This window comes from Thunnus albacares, chromosome 5, assembly GCF_914725855.1.
Source record: "Thunnus albacares chromosome 5, fThuAlb1.1, whole genome shotgun sequence".
NCBI classification, from domain to species: domain Eukaryota; kingdom Metazoa; phylum Chordata; class Actinopteri; order Scombriformes; family Scombridae; genus Thunnus; species Thunnus albacares.
This window is the reverse complement of record NC_058110.1, coordinates 35,901,410-35,925,549: the sequence shown is the minus strand read 5'-3', so window position 1 is coordinate 35,925,549 and position 24,140 is coordinate 35,901,410. Positions and strand designations below refer to the sequence as shown.

The 24,140-nt window shown below is 37.9% G+C and overlaps 2 protein-coding genes across 2 annotated transcripts in view; one reads left to right on the top strand and one right to left on the bottom strand.

Annotated features, from left to right (window-relative positions):
* The window catches only part of LOC122981723, a 930,226-nt gene that overhangs the window by 343,933 nt on the left and 562,153 nt on the right, over positions 1-24,140 (top strand). The window lies entirely within an intron of this gene.
* LOC122981768 (polymeric immunoglobulin receptor-like) overlaps positions 6,355-24,140 on the bottom strand; it is a 724,120-nt gene continuing 706,334 nt past the window's right edge. The window contains exons 5-7 of the mRNA XM_044350511.1: positions 7,821-7,973; positions 7,033-7,196; positions 6,355-6,750 (exon numbers count right to left, since the gene is read on the bottom strand). Coding sequence (XP_044206446.1) covers positions 6,607-6,750; positions 7,033-7,196; positions 7,821-7,973 — 461 coding nt within the window. The 3' untranslated portion in view covers positions 6,355-6,606. The remainder of the gene's footprint in view (positions 6,751-7,032; positions 7,197-7,820; positions 7,974-24,140) is intronic.

Below are 24,140 nucleotides of genomic sequence, written 5' to 3'. Positions count from 1 at the left end.
TTCCTATCATGCTCTTCAGTGTCACAATGGCTGATTATGCAGCTGTAGATGATATTTCAAACTTCTCCAAAACTTCAGTTATGTTGGCTTTATGCAAAGTGGTCATGGTGATCATTATTTTCCTATCAGGCTCTTCAGTGTCACAATGGCTGATTATGCAGCTGTAGATGATATTTCAAACTTCTCCAGAACTTCAGTTATGTTGGCTTCATGCAAAGTGGTCATGGTGTTTGTTATTTTCCTATCAGGCAATGTTTCACACTGGCCCATTATGTAGGTTTTCTGATGCTGTACTGAATATCAGGTCAAGAATGATCCTCTTGTCCAAAAACAGTTTGATATTGGTTTGTTTGTCCCAGTATGATGGAGGTTTCTTACTGACTGCAGCATCATAAAGCCAAGAAAATCTGTGATGAATGATTATTATTCATCTTAAGGCAGTGATGTATAGGGCTTCAACCAAGGTTATTTTTATCATTGATTAATCTGTTGATTATTTTCTCAAATAATGTATTAGTTGTTTGATTTATAAAATGTCAGAAAACAATGAAACATGTCAATCAGTGTTTCCCAAAGCCCAAGCTGTCGTCTTCAAAAGTTTTGTTTTTTCCACAACCCAAAGATATTCAGTTTACTGTCATAGAGGACTAAAGAAACCAGAAAATATTCACTGTTTTTTTGAAAAGCACAGAATAAGACAGACTGTTATATTATATTGTTCACTTAGTTATGGGACAGTAAAACATAACACAATATAATATAATCTAAAGACAATAAACATAAGAGTATAAGTTTCCATTTCACTCCCCCTTTTAGCATTCCATGCTAACTTTAAATCTTCAGTTATCTACCCTGTGTCCTGTAGGCTCCGTCCAACCCAACAATCGGTCGGGTTCAAAGGATCCTCAAGAGAAATGAAGACTCCTGACAGAGGTCACGGGTGTGGACCAAATAGTAAAATACCACACTTTAAACTCAGTTACTGAAATAACACCTGTGAATGGGTGTTCTTCAAAACAAGTCAGTGCTTGAGGTTTGTCTAAATTATCAATGCTCACTTTACACAAACCACTGTATACAAGGTGTGTGCAATTACTCGCACCCCCGTGGGTGAGTCATATATGTGTTGTAAAGGTAATGAAAGACCAAAGGATTGGCTTATCAATTTAACATACAGAATTCTGGAAGAAATATCATTGTTCCTTTGCTTTGTTAATATGTGTATGTCCTTGAGAGAAAGAATGTACCTTAGGAGGCCCACTCCTTTCTTTCCACCCTGGCTTAGGCCCAAATAAGGTAACATTCTGGGTTTTGGTGTAAACAGAACATGTTAAGGGGTCAAAGGCCACATATAGCTCAGGGCTCTTGGTTTCCTGAGTCCTTGGGAGATGTGGCTCTTGTCTAACATACATGTGCATGTAAATGTATATGTGTGCCATTGGCTGTAATCATATAAGCCGATATATTGACCAATCACAGATCATCTCTCTGTTCCTTGTGCAACTGTAATAGATTAGGTTTGCTCTTTGGTTGTTGAGACGAACTGATGCAAATCTTTGTGCGTTCTGTCTCTTATTGTCTTATTGTACAATAATATTTTTCTAATCTTCAACCCAGCAGTGTTTTGTGTATTATTTCATATGTGTGTTTAGTGTTTTCAGACAATTTCCATGACAGTGTCACATTCAAGTTTCACACAAGGAACGGTCTGTAATAATTCAAGTCTTTGAATGCAGGAGTATCACAGCGTTGCTTAATCAACAGGTATAGCAGGTAATAAAGGTGTTCTCTCAGAGCTCGGGGCACCTCTCTCTGTTCAGTTATCAGGCTCCGAGATGCTCGTTCAGTCATTTTAGTGGAACATGTAAAGGATACGGGGACGTCGTTCAGTCAGGGGCTTAACCGAGTGAGGATGTTTCAGCTGCTGTGTTCGTGAACGGCAGGTGAGAAGTCGTCACTTCTCTGACATGTGGCCTCCATTGACTCTCAGCAGGTTTTGAAACCACAGTGAGTGTGATCCTCTTCTCCCTGATATGTGGCAGCCGATGGCTCTTGGTAGGTTTTTAAACCTCAATGAGAGCGGCCCTCACCTTCAGTTACTTCTCTTCCTCATCTGTGAGCAGTATGGGACTCTCTCCTTGAGCCTCCATCACGAGTGGCGGCACCTTTACCCGTTTGCAGTGGCTGGCGTGCACCCATGTGGTTCTCTCTGTGACCATTACTGCTGAGATGGTGGTGAGGAGAACCTGCTACGGCCCTTTCCACCTGGCCTGGTTCCAACGTTTTCCCCTTTAGTTTATCATAACCCAGTCTCCGGGCTCGAGGTTATGTAGGTTGCCTGGCTTCTCCTGAGGAAGGGCTGCTTTCACCTGTGTTGGGATGGGCAGTAGTGCATTTGGTTATTAGCAACAATTCATAATTATCATAGATAATTATGAATTATGAAAATAAGATATTGTTAACCTTAATCAATAATTCGGGCACCAACTTTTGGATCTGTGAGGAACACAGATTATTTGCAATAATTATCAATTATCAAAGATAATTAACTAATTATAACAATTAATAGAATCATTAATATGAATTAACAAATATAAACAAGGTAGTCTCATAAATGGGAGTTCACCTAGAATGTTAATATCTGAGAGATATCAACATTCAAGGGTGAAGAAAGAAGGGTGAATTCAAGCTCTGACTCCTTCAGTCAGCCACTTTTCACAATATTACACACAATAATGACAGAAGAACTTCTCTTTAAAGATATAACAGTGTTTATTAAACTTAGTAAAATTAACAAAGTTAACAAATGCTTCATTCAATAAACAACTATCCTAAAATCTAATCCTACCAAACAAAACACAAACAGCTATGTACAGGGTTGGACACATGCAGGGGAATGCGTGTGTGTGTGCGTGCATGTGTGTGTGTGTGAGCGTGCGTGTCAGAAGAGAGAGGGAAGAAGGAGAGAAAGCGATCGTGAGAGGAAGAGAAGCGGTTCCTTTGTCCACAGACAGTGCGCGTACGGACGGCAGTCTGTTACGCACGTTGTCTGGTTTCTGACCGACAAAGCAACTTACTTCCTGACTCACGATGGCACAAACACAGCAGTAGTCCAGAGCGGGACAAACACAAAACAGTCTAGTGTGGTGAACACAACTAAACAGGCAGCAAACTTAAAATACTCCTCAGAGTAAAGCAGGAAAAATGGACTCGGCGGTCTGTCAACAGCACAACAAACAATAGCAAAAGCTAAGAGCTAAATGCTAAACAACAGCAACTGATGCTGATAAGAACACACAACTAACACTGCCTCTGCCCAGACGTATGCCTCTTACTTGGTCGCTTCAGAAAGCGAGCAGGGTTTGTGTGTAGTCCGTCGTTATGTCCGGCTTTGTCCTGGGCTCGGATGCAGACGGTGGCCGTTCTCGCACGGTCGGCGAAAAGCACGGCAGCTGGCTCTCGGCGGCGTGGCGGAGAGAACAGCAGAGTCGACGCGGTGAAGAAGCGTTTCTTCCGTCTCGAGGGAATTCGAGGACGCTGGTTGCAGCAGCGGTCTCTCTCGGATCCGGGAATGTGTTCGGGTGAACACGGGCGAAGTCTCGTCTCGTCCGGTGAGGGGAGTCTTCGATGAGGGGAAAACACGTGCGTGGGGTACCCCTTTTAGTCAGCTGACACGGGAAAGGCGTGTGCTTCAGGGCACGTTCAGTTATTAAAGGGGCGGTGATGTCATGGCTGCGTCATCAGGACGCACCGCTGTGCAGGAGCGTCTCCGCCAATGAGACTGTATGTTGACTGTTCCCTGCTGAGGTGTGAAAATCGCAAAGCATCCTTGGAAATGGAGTTTGCAATGGACTCCCATTGTCTGTAAGCAGCATTTTTGGTGCTATTCTTTTGTCTCGGGGGAAACAAAGGAACAAGCACCTCGTGGTCAGGCCTCACAGGTTACATGTAGGCCTTCTCTGTGTGACCTCATGGTCTGAGGCCCAACAATGATGATGATGATGATGATGATGACGACGGTTAAAGGTACATGAATGAATGAATAGTTTTATTTTGGACCAGTTATGTGACACATTATTCAGACACATTAAACACCAACAAACCAAACATTGCAGTATAAACACACCAGCATTTCACAGCACAATACATTTTACTTCATACAGATCTTTACATACTGTATAATATCCCAGGATATATCCAACAATGAAGATTAAATAAATATATACACACAGCCTCACAGATATGAATTTAAGTGTAATATTAATTTGTGTAGATCAGTGGGTTCATATTGAAACTGCTGTGAATCCTCTTTGACAAATCCTACTGAAGATAAGGATAATCACTTTACCCCATTTATGAGCATAATATTAACACTGAATATATAGGTATAAGGTATAAGGGCATTTTATTAATGCTCGGTATTCATTGTAACTTCTCTTATGAGGACATATTTTATATGAAGGTGTTTAACCCTTTGTTTCCCACACCAAAGAATGTGTTTGCTCCCATCAATTTGCTTCTCAAGGTTTCTCATGAACTTTAAAATGTATTGCACATTTCTTCTTTGTAAATTAAGAAATGTATGATGTGAACAGCTACATTTGAGATTTATGTTTGGTTATATTTATGTAGACTTTACTTGCCTAAGAAATACACCTACCATGAGCATTTATTAGAACTCTGAAAATGTCAGACATAAACACTAACCGCTGATTAGTGGACGACCTGCTCTACCTCCTCAGTCACAGCCGCCCTGTGAAGCATAATGAAAACAGCTGAAACAAGCCGACTTCAATGCTCTGCCTGAAAGCTGTGCACCATTTTTGAAAAAAGCTCCTCATAAATATCACATTATAAAGTGACACATAATGATTACAGTCCAGAAAACATGTGATGCAACATGTGATGTCAAACAGGAAAAGGTAGCAGCTCAGATTAAGAAGCTGCAGCATTCAGAACAATTTGAATCAAATGTTGAAGCTCTCTGTGTGTTAAGTGTCTTTTTAATACTACCACTAGGAGGCACCAGAGTCAGACACTTTTAAATTTTACACAGACTGGCTGTAAATTAACTCACTATGGTGGACAGACCTTCTTACAATATTGCTGCTGGAGCAGCAGTCACTTCCTATCTAAAGAGGTTCAGATTCATCATGATGAGGAGATGAGATCTTTTTTAGATTTAAATGTGTCCCAAACTGAAGAAATGGTGATCTCACCACAACACACAGACAGTTCCAACAATCATTCTTGGCTTCAGTAAGTGTTGAACTCGTCCAGATCTACACATACTTGGGAACTGTGTTTGATGACAGATTGAGATTTAGTGACAGTACATATGTTATTGTGAAAAAGGCTCAGCAGCGTCTAAGCTGCAAACTAAACTCATTTAGAGTAGATCGGAGAATATTGACGTTTTATTGAAGGTATCCTTTTATTGAAAGTATTTTAACTGCTGGTTTACATTTGTCAAAAGGACAAGAATGGATTGCAACATGTTGTTAACTTCAGCTCTAAAATTATTCGTAAAACACAAAGATCCCTGTTACAGCTTAATACTGAACAAGTCCTCAACAAAGCAGAGAAGATTATCAGCAACCCCACACATGATGTCCTCTATGACAACTTTAACCTGATGCCATCAGGAATGTGTTTTAGGTCTCCTGCATGTAAAATAAACAGAAGGAAGTTTTTTTCCAGAAGCTGTTAGACTTGTGAATTCTAGAAATGACCTTCATATACGACTAAACTGTTTCACAGTAATGTTGTGTTATCAAACATAATCTCTGCCTGGATGATGTTCACAGTAATGAATGAAGCTACATTTCTATGTGTCTCTGCAGTGGGAGGGAGGAGGTCGGGGTGGATGGGGGGCTACAAGATGCAGGACTCTGACAGCAGAGACCCGGGTTCACATCCTGAGTCCTGTGTGTATTCAGGTTTGATTCAGGTTAGTGACAGATGCTGCTGTGGCTTAAATGTTCATAAACATGTTGAGCTTCAAGTCACTGCAGACTTTTTTCTGTATTAAACAGAGACCAGGATCTTTCTCTGACCTGAACCAAGTGCTGCCAGAGTCTGAACACAACCACAAACACTTTCATACTGCTGGAGTTTCTACCAGCAGATATTTTACTGCAACATCAGATATTTTGGTGGAAAAAAAGACTAGGTACATTGTCTCAGAACATTTCACTCATACGTTCAGTATCAACATTTTTACAACTTAAACACATTAATTAACAAAATTTTTCATCATGTTGAGAGAAAATGTGATTCAGCAGCATTACGTTTCTAATAAAACATATTTGCTGTTACAATTGAGTTGAATATGAATGTAATTTCTAGGAGACAGAGTTGGCTCAAAGTGTAGAAGAACAATATCAAACAACATCTACATTTATGAAGACAGAATGAACAAGTCAGAATAAGCAAGTAAGAAGAAACATGATCAGTTGTGTGTCATCAGCATAGAGGTGAATAATAGCATGTTTATAGTTAATATTGGCTGATTAAAAAAAGAAAGAGAGAAAGTGGAACAAACTGGAACCTTGCAGCACATGTTAACCTGCACAGTACAGAATCCAGATCCAAATCCAAACATTTTCATGTGTTTTCTGTGAGTGCAGAGTAGGTTTGGTCCATATCCCTGCTGTCTGGATCCAGGTTCTGGTAGACGGAGTCTTCATATGTGGAGACTGGAGGACAGTTCTCATCGCTGACAGAATGGTTCTCATAGGTGACACATAACTGAAAATAAAACAGAAATGACATCAAACCTAATATAGCAGTAACCAGAGTAACAGACCAGATATTGTGTTCTTCTTAGACAATTGTTTTCTGATATTTTAGTGATAACAACTGGACAGGCCAGAGGTCTATTAACAATAATTATGATTTTATTTAATTATAGTTTTGTTCATACTAGTGAAGTAGTTGCAGACATGAGATTTTTTTATTCCAAACTGCAAAAATAAAATGTCTGCCAACAGTAAGAGTTAATATGAGACATACAGAGTTAAAGGAAGTCACCTCCATGTTTCTGCTGTCTGAGGTTCCTCTGGTGTTCAAACCAGAGTTCCTCCTCTTCTTCAATTTGTAGAGGAGCAGCAGAACAACAGCCAACACCACAACAATCACAGGCACACATACAGCCAGAGGCAAGAAGGCATGTGGACGAGAGACATCAGAGACAGCTGGGAAGGAAGAGAGAGAGACATGTAGTAGTTTAAAAGACTGGGATCTTTTGTCTTGTATTAGAAGCGTAAAGGTTCCCTGTGGAGTTTTTGATCACAAGTAGCTTGTTTTTACATGTGGATCTACATCGTGCACACGTGTTTGACGTGATACACAATCCTGCCAGTGGTTTCACATCATCCCACTGATCTACAGGATGCAGGAACCTGCCCTGAAACGCAGCAATGCACCAACAAAAGCAGGAGAGAAGAAGACTGCGAGCAATGCAAGATTTAAAATACTTTAAATAATCAGCTTTGCAAATATTTTATGATTGAGGAAACATATTCAACACTTATGTTGGACCTAAAGGATACACTCAGCATGTTTTGGTGAGTAACACTGAATATAAATATAACCTTGTTTACAAGAAAACTACACAGGAAACCTTCATCAAAAATGAGATCTTCCTTCCAGACTTTGGTCTGAATGTTTCTTGACTTGTCATGTGCTGAAACACATGTTGGACCATCTTGTTATTCTTATTAGACAACGTTGTTATGCTGAATTTGACTGTTTTAAGAGGATGTTTTGTTGCAGAGAGACAGTGATGGACAGATGGACAGACATGAACTGTCCTGTACCTGTAAACTGCTCTGTGGTTTCAGGGAAAGATGATGAAGGTGTGAAGCTTCCTGAACTGGAGATTAAACTCTGTGTTGTTGTTGGTGTGGAGGCTGATGGGACTGATGTTGGAAAAGGTTGGAGAGTCCGGTTTGGTTTTGAAGTGGTTGGAGCTGTGAACAATGAAAACACATTGAAACAATCAGATACTGAATCAATAATGCAGAGAAATGAGATGCTGCTCTAGACAGAAAGATCATATTGACAGCATCCATCACATACACAAGTAAAATGCGACATTAAATATGTTAATGAAGTAAATGATTAAGAATATTTGAAGTGGGTTTGATCTATTAATCACAAGAAATTATTGTTATTTGTTTTTTGATTACAGAAGAGTAGGAAAATAACATCCACAGGTTGGTTTTCTGACATTAAACATAAAAGCACAAATGTCTGAAAAGGTTTTTAAAAATCGTACAAACTGATTGTTGTAAATTTAAAAACTAACATTATAAAGGCACCACATTTTACATCCGATTACTTTGTGACTCTACAAATGAGTTTCATCTTTAGAAACATTTTAGAGTATGATGTCTTGAACATTAAGGAACCTGAGTAACCGTTCTTCTCTATGTTACCTAATGTTAATAGAAATATAGAAAAGGTCCCAGGTTGGACAACTAGTATGACTCTGCCAACCTCAGCACTCCTCTTGTTGTCACAAATCAACTTCTTACTGTAACCCGAAAAATAAGATATTTCTTTCTGTCATGTCATTTATATCCACTCTGTAATTTTTTTATTAAAGATTCTTTTATGCCTTTATTATAGGGTCTTTGTAGATATGACAGGAAATGAAGGTGGTTATGTGACATGCGTTTCAACCAGAAGGCTACAGGAGTGCACCAAGTTCTCATCATTTTAAACATTTAACAACTGATATTCATTGAACAGAATGAGGACAAAAATTAAATATAAAACTCACCATCTACAACAAAGATCGGGAACGTGTCATTTGAATTTGGAGACAAAGCTCTGCCGTAACCACACCTGTACCGTCCTGTGTCTGACTTCTTCAGCTGTGTGATGGTGACATACAGTCCAAATACAGATCCTTTTTTATATTCAATGCTGTATCTGCCATTCTGAGCTCTGTTCTCTTCTGTTTCAACCAAGATGTCTTCTTCTTTTTTACATTCATCCTTACAGAAGAACTTCCTGCTTCCATAGACAGTATCAGTGCATCCTCTTGTCATATTTCCTCCCACAGTTTCTGTATGGATGAAACTAGTGTTGTTATCCAACGTTGCTGCTGAAAAGATGAACAATCAACAGTTACTGTCTGTACTTCCTGTGAGATGCTTCAGTCTGATCACAATATTTCCTGCTTCACATTTACACAGATCCACAGAGTCACACTGGGAGCTGCCCAGTTCAACCACAGTCTGACTACTGGAGTAATGATTTCATCCAACATTGATACACTGAGTCAATATATCATAAACGTCTCACATTCTTCAACAATTTAATTAGATTCTATAAGACTTCATTTATTCTTATGCTTCAAAATCATTAAATGGGATGAACATAGTAAATATATCAGGTTTTATGACTTTCAGTAGAAACTCACCATCTGTAATTGTGATGACAAAGTCCCAGTAAGCATCTGGGACCGAAGATCCACTCAAACCACATCTGTACTGTCCTGAGTCTGACTTGGTCAGCTGTGTGATGGTCGCAATCACAATTGTTCTTCCAGAAGATCCGTCTTTATATTTGATGCTGTATCTGCCACTCTGAGCTGTGACATCATCTGTTTTAATGAGAATGTCTTCTTCTTTACATTCTCCTTTACAGAAGAACATGGTGCTTCCAGATGAATTCAAATAGCAATGTATTGATCCACTTCCTCCTTCAGCTCCAGCAAAAACAAGTATTGCATTGATGAGTCCAGTGTTTCCATCCTGCAGTGCTGTTGGAAAGATGAACAGTGAATACTGATGATCAATACTTTGTGTATTGTAGACTTACTGTAAACAGACTGCAGATTAACGAGGGCTAATCCATCAGTTCACAGAGAAGCAGAGATGATACAGAGGCAGCCATTAGCAAAGTTTTCACTGACTGTACAGCAGTTGCTGTTGTTCTACTTGTAACTGCAGTTGTAGTCACAGTGTCTCTGTGTAATGTCTGTTTTTCAGTGTTTTTGTTTTATAATTTCTAATATCAAACACATTAATGAGCAACAAATATTCATGGATGGATGGTTCATATGTTTTGTTAAATTAGATTACATTTAGTTTAGTTAAATTACAAGATTACATTATAGAGATGTTGCAGCAGCAACTAGTAACAGAATAATTTAGAGAACGACAGGAAAACTAATTAACATGACAGCAACGTGAAAACTTGTGATACAAATCTGACATTTGTTAAAATGAACACAATGAATGTCCAGAAGCAGTTTGTGCTGCAGCTTTATAGACACAGTCAGGTAATCAGTCCTCACCTGATCTTCCTGTTGAAAAAAATCCCGAAGACTTTCTTCTGAATGTTTCTTGACTTGTCATGTGCTGACATCACATGTTAATAATTATCTTACATCATAAGAAATGTAGAATATGTTTAAACATTAGGTGTGAAGACAAAAAAGAAATTTATTGTAAAATTAAATGTGAAATGTTTTCTTCTAGGTGCTGAACTGTCTTATGTGCTGAAACACATGTTGGACCATCTTGTTATTCTTATTAGACAACGTTGTTATGCTGAATTTGACTGTTTTAAGAGGATGTTTTGTTGCAGAGAGACAGTGATGGACAGATGGACAGACATGAACTGTCCTGTACCTGTAAACTGCTCTGTGGTTTCAGGGAAAGATGATGAAGGTGTGAAGCTTCCTGAACTGGAGATTAAACTCTGTGTTGTTGTTGGTGTGGAGGCTGATGGGACTGATGTTGGAAAAGGTCGGAGAGTCCGGTTTGGTTTTGAAGTGGTTGTAGCCGTGAACAATGAAAACATATTGAAACAATCAGATACTGAATCAACAATGCAGAGAAATGAGATGCTGCTCTAGACAGGAAGATCATATTGACAGCATCCATCACATACACAAGAAATACGCAGCATTAAATATGTTAATGAAGTAAATGATTAAGAATATTTGAAGTGGGTTTGATCTATTAATCACAAGAAATTATTGTTATTTGTTTTTTGATTACAGAAGAGTAAGAAAATAACATCCACAGGTTGGTTTTCTGACATTAAACATAAAAGCACAAATGTCTGAAAAGGTTTTTAAAAATCGTACAAACTGATTGTTGTAAATGTAAAAACTAACATTATAAAGGCAACGCATTTTACATCCGATTACTTTGTGACTCTACAAATGAGTTTCATCTTTAGAAATATTTTAGAGTATGATGTCTTGAACATTAAGGAACCTGAGGAACCGTTCTTCTCTATGTTACCTAATATTAATAGAAATACAGAAAAGGTCCCAGGTTGGACAACTAGTATGACTCTGCCAACCTCAGCACTCCTCTTGTTGTCACAAATCAACTTCTTACTGTAACCCGAAAAGTAAGATTTTTGTTTCTGTCATGTCATTTCCATCCACTCTGTAATTTTTTTATTAAAAAATCTTTTTTCTTTTTAAATGAAAAAGAAACAAGTCTTCTTCTTTTTTAAGGGCTGTGGGGGATTTTTATGCCTCTCTTATAAGGACTTTGTAGATATGACAGGAAATGAAGGGGGCAAGATGGGGGGGTGACATGCAACAAAGGTCCGCTGCTGGATTTAAACCGCGGACACTGTGGTTATGTGACATGCGTTTCAACCAGAAGGCTACAGGAGTGCACCAAGTTCTCATCATTTTAAACATTTAGCAACTGATATGCATTGAACAGAATGTGGACAAAAATTAAGTATAAAACTCACCATCTACAACAAAGATCCGGAACGTGTTGGATGAATCTGGAGACAAAGCTCTGCCATAACCACACCTGTACCATCCTGTGTCTGACTTCTTCAGCTGTGTGATGGTCACATTCAGTCCATGCACAGATCCTTCTGTATATTCAATGCTGTATCTGCCATTCTGAGCTCTGTTCTCTTCTGTTTCAACCAGGATGTCTTCTTCTTTTTTACATTCATCCTTACAGAAGAACTTCCTGCTTCCATAGACAGTATTGAAACATCCTCTTGTCATATTTCCTCCCTCAGTTTCTGTACGGATGAAATGAGTGTTTTGACCCAACGTTGCTGCTGAAAAGATGAACAATCAACAGTTACTGTCTGTACTTCCTGTAAAATGCTGCAGTCTGATCACAATATTTCCTGCTTCACATTTACACAGATCCACAGAGTCACACTGGGAGCTGCCCAGTTCAACCAGTCTGAGTGCTGGAGTAATGATTTCATCCAACATTGATACACTGAGTCAATATATCATAAACATCTCACATTCTTCCCACAATTTAATTAGATTCTATCTGACTTCATTTATTCTTATGCTTCAAAATCATTAAATGGGATGAACATAGTAAATATATCAGGTTTTATGACTTTCAGTAGAAACTCACCATCTGTAACTATGAGCTCAAAGTCAAAATAAGAATCTGAGACCAAAGATCCACCCAAACCAAATCTGTACCGTCCTGAGTCTGACTTGGTCAGCTGTGTGATGGTCACAGTCACAATTCTTCTTCCAGAAGATTCGTCTTTATATCTGATGCTGTATCTGCCACTCTGAGCTGTGACATCATCTGTTTTAATGAGAATGTCTTCTTCTTTACATTCTCCTTTACAGAAGAACTTGGTGCTTCCAGATGAAGTGAAGTGGTAACTCACTGAACCACTTCCTCCTTCAGCTCCAGCGATAAGGTTTATTGCATTGATGAGTCCAGTGTTTCCATCCTGCAGTGCTGTTGGAAAGATGAACAGTGAATACTGATGATCAATACTTTGTGTATTGTAGACTTACTGTAAACAGACTACAGATTAATGAGGGCTAATCCATCAGTTCACAGAGAAGCAGAGATGATACAGAGGCAGCCATTAGTAAAGTTTTCACTGACTGTACAGCAGTTGCTGTTGTTCTACTTGTAGCTGCAGTTGTAGTCACAGTGTCTCTGTGTAACGTCTGTTTTTCAGTGTTTTTGTTTTATAATTTCTAATATCAAACAAATTAATGAGCAACAAATAGTCATGGATGGATGGTTCATATGTTTTGTTAAATTAGATTACATTTAGTTTAGTTAAATTACAAGATTACATTATAGAGATGTTGCAGCAGCAACTAGTAACAGAATAATTTAGAGAACGACAGGAAAACTAATTAACATGACAGCAATGTGAAAACTTGTGATACAAATCTGACATTTGTTAAAATGAACACAATGAATGTCCAGAAGCAGTTTGTGCTGCAGCTTTACAGACACAGTCAGGTAATCAGTCCTCACCTGATCTTCCTGTTGAAAAAAAATCCCAAAGACTTTCTTCTGAATGTTTCTTGACTTGTCATGTGCTGACATCACATGTTAATAATTATCTTACATCATAAGAAATGTAGAATATGTTTAAACATGAGGTGTGAAGACAAAAAAGAAATTTATTGTAAAATTAAATGTGAAATGTTTTCTTCTAGGTGCTGAACCATCTTATGTGCTGAAACACATGTTGGACCATCTTGTTATTCTTATTAGACAACGTTGTTATGCTGAATTTGACTGTTTTAAGAGGACGTTTTGTTGCAGAGAGACAGTGATGGACAGATGGACAGACATGAACTGTCCTGTACCTGTAAACTGCTCTGTGGTTTCAGGGAAAGATGATGAAGGTGTGAAGCTTCCTGAACTGGAGATTAAACTCTGTGTTGTTGTTGGTGTGGAGGCTGATGGGACTGATGTTGGAAAAGGTCGGAGAGTCCGGTTTGGTTTTGAAGTGGTTGTAGCCGTGAACAATGAAAACATATTGAAACAATCAGATACTGAATCAACAATGCAGAGAAATGAGATGCTGCTCTAGACAGGAAGATCATATTGACAGCATCCATCACATACACAAGAAATACGCAGCATTAAATATGTTAATGAAGTAAATGATTAAGAATATTTGAAGTGGGTTTGATCTTTTAATCACAAGAAATTATTGTTATTTGAATTTTGATTACAGAAGAGTAAGAAAATAACATCCACAGGTTGGTTGTCTGACATTAAACATAAAAGCACAAATGTCTGAAAAGGTTTTTAAAAATCGTACAAACTGATTGTTGTAAATTTAAAAACTAACATTATAAAGGCAAAACATTTTACATCCGATTACTTTGTGACTCTACAAATGAGTTTCATCTTTAGAAATATTTTAGAGTATGATGTCTTGAACATTAAGGAACCTGAGGAACCGTTCTTCTCTATGTTACCTAATGTTAATAGAAATACAGAAAAGGTCCCAGGTTGGACAACTAGTATGACTCTGCCAACCTCAGCACTCCTCTTGTTGTCACAAATCAACTTCTTACTGTAACCCGAAAAATAAGATTTTTGTTTCTGTCATGTCATTTCCATCCACTCTGTAATTTTTTTATTAAAAAATCTTTTTTCTTTTTAAATGAAAAAGAAACAAGTCTTCTTCTTTTTTAAGGGCTGTGGGGGATTTTTATGCCTCTCTTATAAGGACTTTGTAGATATGACAGGAAATGAAGGGGGCAAGATGGGGGGGTGACATGCAACAAAGGTCCGCTGCTGGATTTAAACCGCGGACACTGTGGTTATGTGACATGCGTTTCAACCAGAAGGCTACAGGAGTGCACCAAGTTCTCATCATTTTAAACATTTAGCAACTGATATGCATTGAACAGAATGTGGACAAAAATTAAGTATAAAACTCACCATCTACAACAAAGATCCGGAACGTGTTGGATGAATCTGGAGACAAAGCTCTGCCATAACCACACCTGTACCATCCTGTGTCTGACTTCTTCAGCTGTGTGATGGTCACATTCAGTCCATGCACAGATCCTTCTGTATATTCAATGCTGTATCTGCCATTCTGAGCTCTGTTCTCTTCTGTTTCAACCAGGATGTCTTCTTCTTTTTTACATTCATCCTTACAGAAGAACTTCCTGCTTCCATAGACAGTATTGAAACATCCTCTTGTCATATTTCCTCCCTCAGTTTCTGTACGGATGAAATGAGTGTTTTGACCCAACGTTGCTGCTGAAAAGATGAACAATCAACAGTTACTGTCTGTACTTCCTGTAAAATGCTGCAGTCTGATCACAATATTTCCTGCTTCACATTTACACAGATCCACAGAGTCACACTGGGAGCTGCCCAGTTCAACCAGTCTGAGTGCTGGAGTAATGATTTCATCCAACATTGATACACTGAGTCAATATATCATAAACATCTCACATTCTTCCCACAATTTAATTAGATTCTATCTGACTTCATTTATTCTTATGCTTCAAAATCATTAAATGGGATGAACATAGTAAATATATCAGGTTTTATGACTTTCAGTAGAAACTCACCATCTGTAACTATGAGCTCAAAGTCAAAATAAGAATCTGAGACCAAAGATCCACCCAAACCAAATCTGTACCGTCCTGAGTCTGACTTGGTCAGCTGTGTGATGGTCACAGTCACAATTCTTCTTCCAGAAGATTCGTCTTTATATTTGATGCTGTATCTGCCACTCTGAGCTGTGACATCATCTGTTTTAATGAGAATGTCTTCTTCTTTACATTCTCCTTTACAGAAGAACTTGGTGCTTCCAGATGACGTGAAGTGGTAACTCACTGAACCATGTCCCCCTTCAGCTCCAGCGATAAGGTTTATTGCATTGATGAGTCCAGTGTTTCCATCCTGCAGTGCTATTGGAAAGATGAACAGTGAATACTGATGATCAATACTTTGTGTATTGTAGACTTACTGTAAACAGACTACAGATTAATGAGGGCTAATCCATCAGTTCACAGAGAAGCAGAGATGATACAGAGGCAGCCATTAGTAAAGTTTTCACTGACTGTACAGCAGTTGCTGTTGTTCTACTTGTAGCTGCAGTTGTAGTCACAGTGTCTCTGTGTAACGTCTGTTTTTCAATGTTTTTGTTTTATAATTTCTAATATCAAACAAATTAATGAGCAACAAATAGTCATGGATGGATGGTTCATATGTTTTGTTAAATTACATTACATTTAGTTTAGTTGAATTACAAGATTAGATTATAGAGATGTTGTAATTAGTAACAGAATAATTTAGAGAACAACAGGAAAACTAATTAACATGACAGCAACATGAAAACTTGTGTGATACAAATCTGACATTTGTTGAAATGAACACAATGAATGTCCAGAAGCAGTTTGTGCTGCAGCTTTACAGACACAGTCAGGTAATCAGTCCTCACCTGATAAGAAGCAGAAGAACAGAACATGGTGGATATTCATTCTGAGTTTGATCCTGATGCAGAAAATCATCAAACTGTCAGAGAACTGCCTCTATATGTCTGTCTGATCAATCAGGAAGCTGAAGATGCTTCAAGTTAACACTCATTCCTTTTTCTATCTCTCTCTTAAAACCTTTTCTTTCTTTTGGCGATCTGGGGACAGTTTTACATGCTTTTATAACCTCATGTCTCGATTACTGCAACTCCTTTAAATTGGGAGTGAGTCAGTCCTTCCTGTCTTTTCTTAAAGTGGTTCAAAATGCAGCAGCGACATTCCTGACTGGAACAAAAAAAGAGAGACCACCCTGCAATGACCTCCCTCCACTGGTTATCAGTGAAATATGGGTCTAACAGTTCACTTCATGGGAAATTGTAAGTTACATGAACTTCACTGGAAGTTGGTCCCACCTTCCCTCTCTGTCTCTCCTGTCTCCGTCCCTCTCTCTCTCGTGTAAAAAGTGATGATGATGATTGTTAAAGGTAAATTAATGAATTAATCATTTTATTTTCAATCCATTATATGACCTCTATGGAATTATTCAGACACATTAAACACCAACAAACCAAACATTCCAGTATGTTAACACACCAGCATCTCACAGCACAATATATTGACCTCATACAAATACAAAATACAAAAATCTTTACATAATGTATAATATCCCTGGAGATATCCAGCAATGAAGATTAAATAAATACATATACACAGCCTCACAGTTATGAACACAAGTGTAATATTAATTTATGTAGATCAGTGGTTTCCTGATGAAGCTGCTGTGAATCTGACTGAAGATAAGGATAATCACTTTACCCCATTTAACATTTATGATCACCATATAAACATTGAATATATAGTTATAAGGTATAAGAGTATTTTATTAATGCCCAGTACTTATTATAACTTCTCCTATGAAGATGTATTTTATATTATTACAACTGAGTTTTACTATATTGTCATTCATTATCTGTTTATACAGCAGCAAACACTTCTGGGTGCCAACAGGAGTTATAACCATTTATTAAATATCTATAAACTGCTTATAAATGATAAATATGGGGACGTAAAATCCAGTGTTACTAATATATTTTCAAATCATAAATCAAACAAACTGAAGGAAGCAACATGACATTGTTCAGTGAAGCCTTTGTTCAGAAAAGGAAGAATATGTCAGCGAGTGATTTCCTGGCTCTTACCGAGACTTGGCAAGAAAAAACAATGAGTTCCTTTCCTCTCTAAAATGCATCAGACAGCCTCGACTGGAACAAAAAAGAGAGCTGATCCTGTAATGATCTCCCTCCACTGGTTACCCGTGAAATATGGGTCTAACTTAATTTAAAGTTGGTGTATTTTCATCACTCAATCGACTTAATTGGAAACTGTAAGTTACACCAACTTCATTGGAAGTTGGTCTCACCTTCCCCTTTTCCCTTCCCCTCCTCTCATTTCTCATGTATGTATATATATGTATATACATGTTGGGACTTAGTAGGAGCAGTTTTTGTTATTAGCAATGATTAAGAATGATCAAAAATAATTATTAATGATTAAAAATCAATAAAGTTATTAATGTAAATTAATAACAACGGGGAACCACCCTGAGATCACGGACCAACAACCAAAAGTGAAAGCAGTTAAAAGAGGGTGTTCACTTTAAAAATGTCAATATCTAAGAGACACTAACATTTACAGTGCTGCTTGAAAGTTTGTGAACCCTTTAGAATTTTCTATATTTCTGCATAAATATGACCTTAAATCCTAAAACTAGATAAAGGGAACCCAATTAAACAGATGAGACAAAAAAATGTTTTCATTTATTTATTGAGGAAAATTATCCAATCTTACAAATTTGTGTGAGGCAAAAGTATATGAACCTTTGCTTTGATTTTGAATTTATTTGAATTTTGAATTTGAATTTATGAATAAGATAGCCCCTTGAGATGTAGCATCTCATTTTCAAGGGGGTCCTAAAAAACACAAAATACAAAATATAACACATACTTACAAAGACATCGTTACATAACAAACATAGACTACAAATACACAGATACAGACAGCTCTCTCACCATCTCCCACCCACACCCCACACCCTCAGCAGTTGTGAGAGATCACACCAAGATCACACTAAGAGCAGGCGTGTAATAGTCCGGGAGGACAAGGGACTCGGGGGGTAACGTCTAGGAACTAAAGGCCTCTCTTGCAGTGGCTACAGTCAATGTTCATGGGTCCACCATATCTGAATATGGTATCCTATAATATCTGGACTAAAAACACCCATCCTGTCAAACTGTTCAACTATTGTGTTAATTAGGATGTTAACTTACACTTTGGTGTGAGTTTGAGAAGTGAGCGCTTGTGATTTGTATGTAAATATTGGCTATAATGTTGACTAGCTTGCTGTGTATGAGTAGAGCACCCATTCAGTGGAAATAGTGCAGGGTGAAGAATTAGGTTTTCAGTTATTGTCTGCTATCTGTCTTGTTATGTCATTTCATTTATTTTCACACTAAATCATATGTTAAGAGTACTGTATTTAATTTAGACATGCATTAATTTCTAAATTTCAGAGGTAGATTATTCTTTTGCATTATTTATTTTGAATATACTAGAACATATTTCCTAAAAAAAAGTTTATTTTCACTGCTTTGTAAGGTTATGGAGCCAGCAGCCAGTGTAGTGGACCAGCAACAGAGATGAAACCTCCAAACTGTCCGTAGGGAAATGTAACAGGGTGGATCTGTATCGGCCTGATTTTGAATGCAGTGATTGACACTATTATTGTTTAGCACCTATTGTGTGTCCTCTGGGTGTGGTCTTCACATGTGGTGGGGTGAATTGCATGGTGATGGGCTGATGGTATACAGGTGTGCTTGGGTGTGACCTCCAATCTGCAATTACTTAACCAGCCACACACACTAGAGTCAGTCACTTTGTTTGTCTTCTTTTGTGTGTAGATACAGAGTTTTAATGGTTGGATTTGATGTAGTTTTGAAGTGTTTCCCTGTGCTTTGCCACATGCAGGAAGAGGTTGAGCACACCCAGCCACAGGCGTCCTATTCCCTCCTGTCTAACTCCCCCGGCTTTGGTCTCCTTTTACCTCTATTCATTTATTAGCAGCTATTTAATAAAATATTGGGATTTTTTTTTTAACTACACGGTCTGTTGCCTTTTTGCCCATTTTATACTCTGGTTGGTCAAATCCAAACTGGGTGTTTTACAGAAACTGACTACAAATAACAAAAGTAACAACACCAAATCTCCGCAGGGAAGCAAGTGAAACAACAGGCAGGAGCCCCAGTTTGAACTAATATCACAGAGAGCGATATGAGTCGAGAAAAGAAGCTCCATGTGTCACCAACTCCCTGTGTTGGAGTTCTCCACCAGAGAGGCTTCTTTCCCCGGCATGCACCGCGCAGGCTGACCCGCAGTGATGACACTTCATGTCTGTGACATATTCTACAAATACAGACATTGAAACTATAATGAGCCGCACGTGAAACATATGGCTCATGTGGGCTGTGTGGCTGCTCTAATCTGTTAACATGGGCGCCAAAATGAAAAGCAAGTTCCGTGATGCACATGTGCTGCTCATGCAGGCTATGTCCCAGGCATTAGACATGGAGCTCCACAAGGTTCTGTACTAGGACCAATACTATTCAGCTTATATTTGCTACCTTTAGGTAATATTATTAAGAAACACTCCATACATTTTCATTGTTTTGCAGATGATACCCAATTATATTTATGTATAAATATGTATATATTTATATGGCAATGGCAGTCCTGTTGGTGTCCTTCTATTGCTGCTGCTTGTTATTGCTAGTCATATCTCTATTATTATTATTGTTATTGTTATTATCGTTGTTATTCTGCTTCTCTGTGTCTCAATTCCTATGGCAAAATAAAAAAAACTGAATTAAATATAAGACATTTCATTGCATGAAAGAGAAGGGAGGATGAAATTTACCTAATTTAAAATATTACTATTGGGTAGCACAACTTACAGCTAAAAGTATGTAGATAACTAAAGAGAAAGATGCGGTTTTGGTGGCAATGGAGCAAAAATTCATGTCAAAATGTACCTTTGGAACCACTTCCATTCTTGACTGAACAGCACTGAAGAAACTGAAGATTGATAATGACTGAATCATGGGAATGATGAAAATATCGTCAGTAGTGCAGAAGAAATTAAGACTGTCAAACTCCATTTGTAGGGCCACTAAAATAGCAACAAACCCATAATTCTTATTTCTATTACGGATGCAGGATATAACAAATGAACAAACGGGGTTGATATATATCGCACAAGTGTTCAATGGACAAACTATTAAGTCATTTGAACAATTTACACAGGAATTTAATCTACCAGCCTATGACTTTTTAAAATTCTTATAACTAAGACATTACCCTCAGAAACATAAGGAATGCAAGAATATTTGTAAAACACCATACAGGCTAGAGGAACTGTGAATGTCATTTACAGAGGATTGACAAAAAAAGGGGTTGTATCAAATGTTTATAAAGCACTACTACATGAATTTAATAATAGCAATATGGATGTCAAAGAAAGATGGGACACACGTTAGCCTGTGGGTACAGCTGGGTGTGTGTTATGATGTGATGTACTTGGCTGAAAGACCGAAAACACTGTTTTAGCAAGTCACATGCTCTAATTGCGTCTGTGGATGACAACTGTGAAGCTCTGAACACGACGATGCTCTGCTTGTTGCTGCGTCTGTGTTTCCTTTCATCATGTTTTTATCAAGTTCACCCATCAAACATGTCTGAAATCTGGATGAACCTGAATGTGATCCTTTAGTTTGAGCAGATTAGTCATCATTAATCACAGAGATGCCTCTGGGCATGTCCAATTGGTAGGAGACTCTGGGGCAAATCCAGAACATGCTGGAGGGATTACATATCTCTCCTGGCCTGGGAGCACCTAATGATCCACCAGGAGGGATCCCAGGGTGATCCTTACTCAGTCTGATGCCATCAACTGTGGTATTTGAGTAATTCCCTTTTTTATCTGAGCATGTATGTGTGTGTATATGAATTTCCATATATACATATATATATAACCTAATTACTGTGAATTCTGTTCTTCAAATCTTTCTATTAAATCTATCAAATCTATCATTCTTCTGTATGTTTTTTGCAAGCTTTCTACTTCTCCATACTTTCACCGAAAAAAACTATTCAAACATCAAAATGTTCAGCTCTTATAGGACGTTTATGTTAATACTTTTCTTCTTTCTAGCATATTCCAGTGATTTTATATATTTTTTATTTATATAAATATTTATTTATTTATTTTATTTTATTTAAAATATTAAAATGTATAATGGAAAGTCTATGGGAGTCTATGGTTTGAAAGTTGATAGGTCAAGTGCTTCACAGAGGTGTTAAAGAAAAAACATACAGACAGACATAAAATACATTAAAATAAAACATAATAAATAGAAAGTAGAAAAATTAATTGTCAAGGCAAGTCTGAACAAATAGGTCTTGAGCTGCTTTTTAAAGGTGTCCACAGACCTTAAATCCAATGGGAGAGAGTTCCAAAGTTTAGGAGCCACAACCTTAGAAGTGCAGTCTCCTTTAGTTTTAAACCTCATTCTAGGAACAACCAGCAAACCCGGATCAGAAGATCGTAAAGACCTGCTGGTAACAATGTAGGCAGGTGCCTGACCATGCAGACCCCTATAGGTGATCACAAGAACTTTGAATTGGATTCTGAATTTGATGGGGAGCCAGTGACGTGCAATCAGAATCTGTGTCACATGAGACCTTTTGGAGAACCTGGTCAAGAGTTCAGCAGCAGCACTTTAGACCACTTACAACAGTCAAGACAGGACGATATAAAAACATGAATTAACATTTCCATCTCCGCCTGAGACACAATGGGCCTTAGCTTTGCAATGTATCTCAGCTAGAAAAAACAAGAGCAAATCAGACACTTGACATGTTGGTCCAGAGTCAGAGCCTGGTCCATAGTGACACCTAGATTTGTTATGAATGAATTAATCAATGAGGTAAGAGACCCAAGACTATCCCTTACCTTAGGAACAACACTGGAAGGGACAGAAATACGGATTTCAGTTTTTTCTGCATTTAGCTGTAAGAAACGATCTGCCATCCAGTCTTTTTAAAGTTTAAGTTATTTAAAACTGACAATTTGGCTATGTTTTGAGGTTTAAATGAGACGTATAATTGAATATCATCTGTGTAGCAGTGATAGGAGATACATTTAAAAAGCCTTATTATCTGTCCAAGGGGAAGCATATATAAGGCAAATGGAATAGGACCAAGGACTGAACCTTGGGGCACACCTAAATACAGAGTTTCAGATGAGGAGGCTAAGCTGCCAACAGAAACTGTAAAACTCCTATCAGAGATGTAGGAGGGGAACCACTGCAGGGCTGAGACCAAGAGACACCCACCCAGTGCTCAAGTCTATCAACCAAGATATGGTGGTCCACGGTATCGCAACAGCACTGAGATCCAACAGAACCAACACTGAACATTCTCCTGCATCACCATGCATCAACTTATTGTTCAAGACTCTGAGAAGGGCTATTTCTGTTTAGTGCAACTTAGACTGAAAACTTATCAAAGATATTATGCTCATCTATTGCAGTTGTGAGCTGCTTAGCAACCATTTTTTCTACAATTTTGGCCACAAAGGGTAACTTGGAGATGGGCCTGTAAGTATTCACCCTTATGGACAGGTGTCCCATGTGGAAATGCTTGACATATTAACACATGGGATCAACAGTGCCACCATGTGGTCAGTTATTATATATTTTGCGTTTGGCTAATAACTCATGAGCCACACGGCCTATCAAAACAACATTTGAAGTGTGTTCCTTAGACGATTAGACTGACATAGGCCACGACCATTTCTGCCTAAAAAAATTTCCACCATTTTTGATTTTTTGGTAAATGTGTTTTTTGCTTCTGTTGGCACATGTATCATCTAATCTTCACCAAACTTAGTACATAACATATTCAGATGACCCCGAACAAAACTTATGAGTTTGTTTTTGGGTATCACTTACAGTTTGTCTGTAATTCGTTACCAAACTGTTGAAGGCATGGCCTAATGCACTTAACGGGCCATAACTCTTCCATACTGAATTGGATTGCAACTAAATTTGGAAATGTTGTACATACAGTCACATTGTACAAGTGTGTAACATTTCATACAATTCTACGAACAGGGGGTGCTAAAGTAACATTATAACATGATATTTCTACAATTCTGTATTCTGTCTTTAAACTTGATACACAAGTTCTCCATGAGAATCTACACAACATACTGAATTATGGCAGCAATAGCCCCACCTTGTGGCCATTAGTGAAACACCACCATACGGCTTATTAAGTCCCATAGCTCTTAAATTTAATATGCCATATGCTGAAAAAGTCTGTAGTATTTTCAGTAATGCTTTGCGATTTATTTCAGCTGTCAGCATTCACATGCATTTTACACAGGAAATGCATTTCTAGTTGTTTCTGTTATTGATTGCAGACTGACATTAATTTGAATTTCAAATTTCAATTTAAAAAAAGAAAGAAACTGTAGCTATTAAATTCACCATTTGAGCATGGAAGTTCAATCTTGGATAGAGGAGCCATGTGTGACAAAATTATCTCAACTCAAGCTCCACTTATTAGCTTTTTCTAAGCTTTCAAACAGGTCTCATAGTCTTCCTTAGTGAATCGTTGGCTATCATACATGATCTAAGTATGGGACTGAATGAGTCATGTGATAATGTTCAACTTTTTATTGTTTTTTGTTGTCTGTGATGGAAAGAACTCTAAGCTCAATGTAGACACCCACACCAGTATGAAGGCAAAAGCTTCATACCAGTAATAAACACATAAAAAC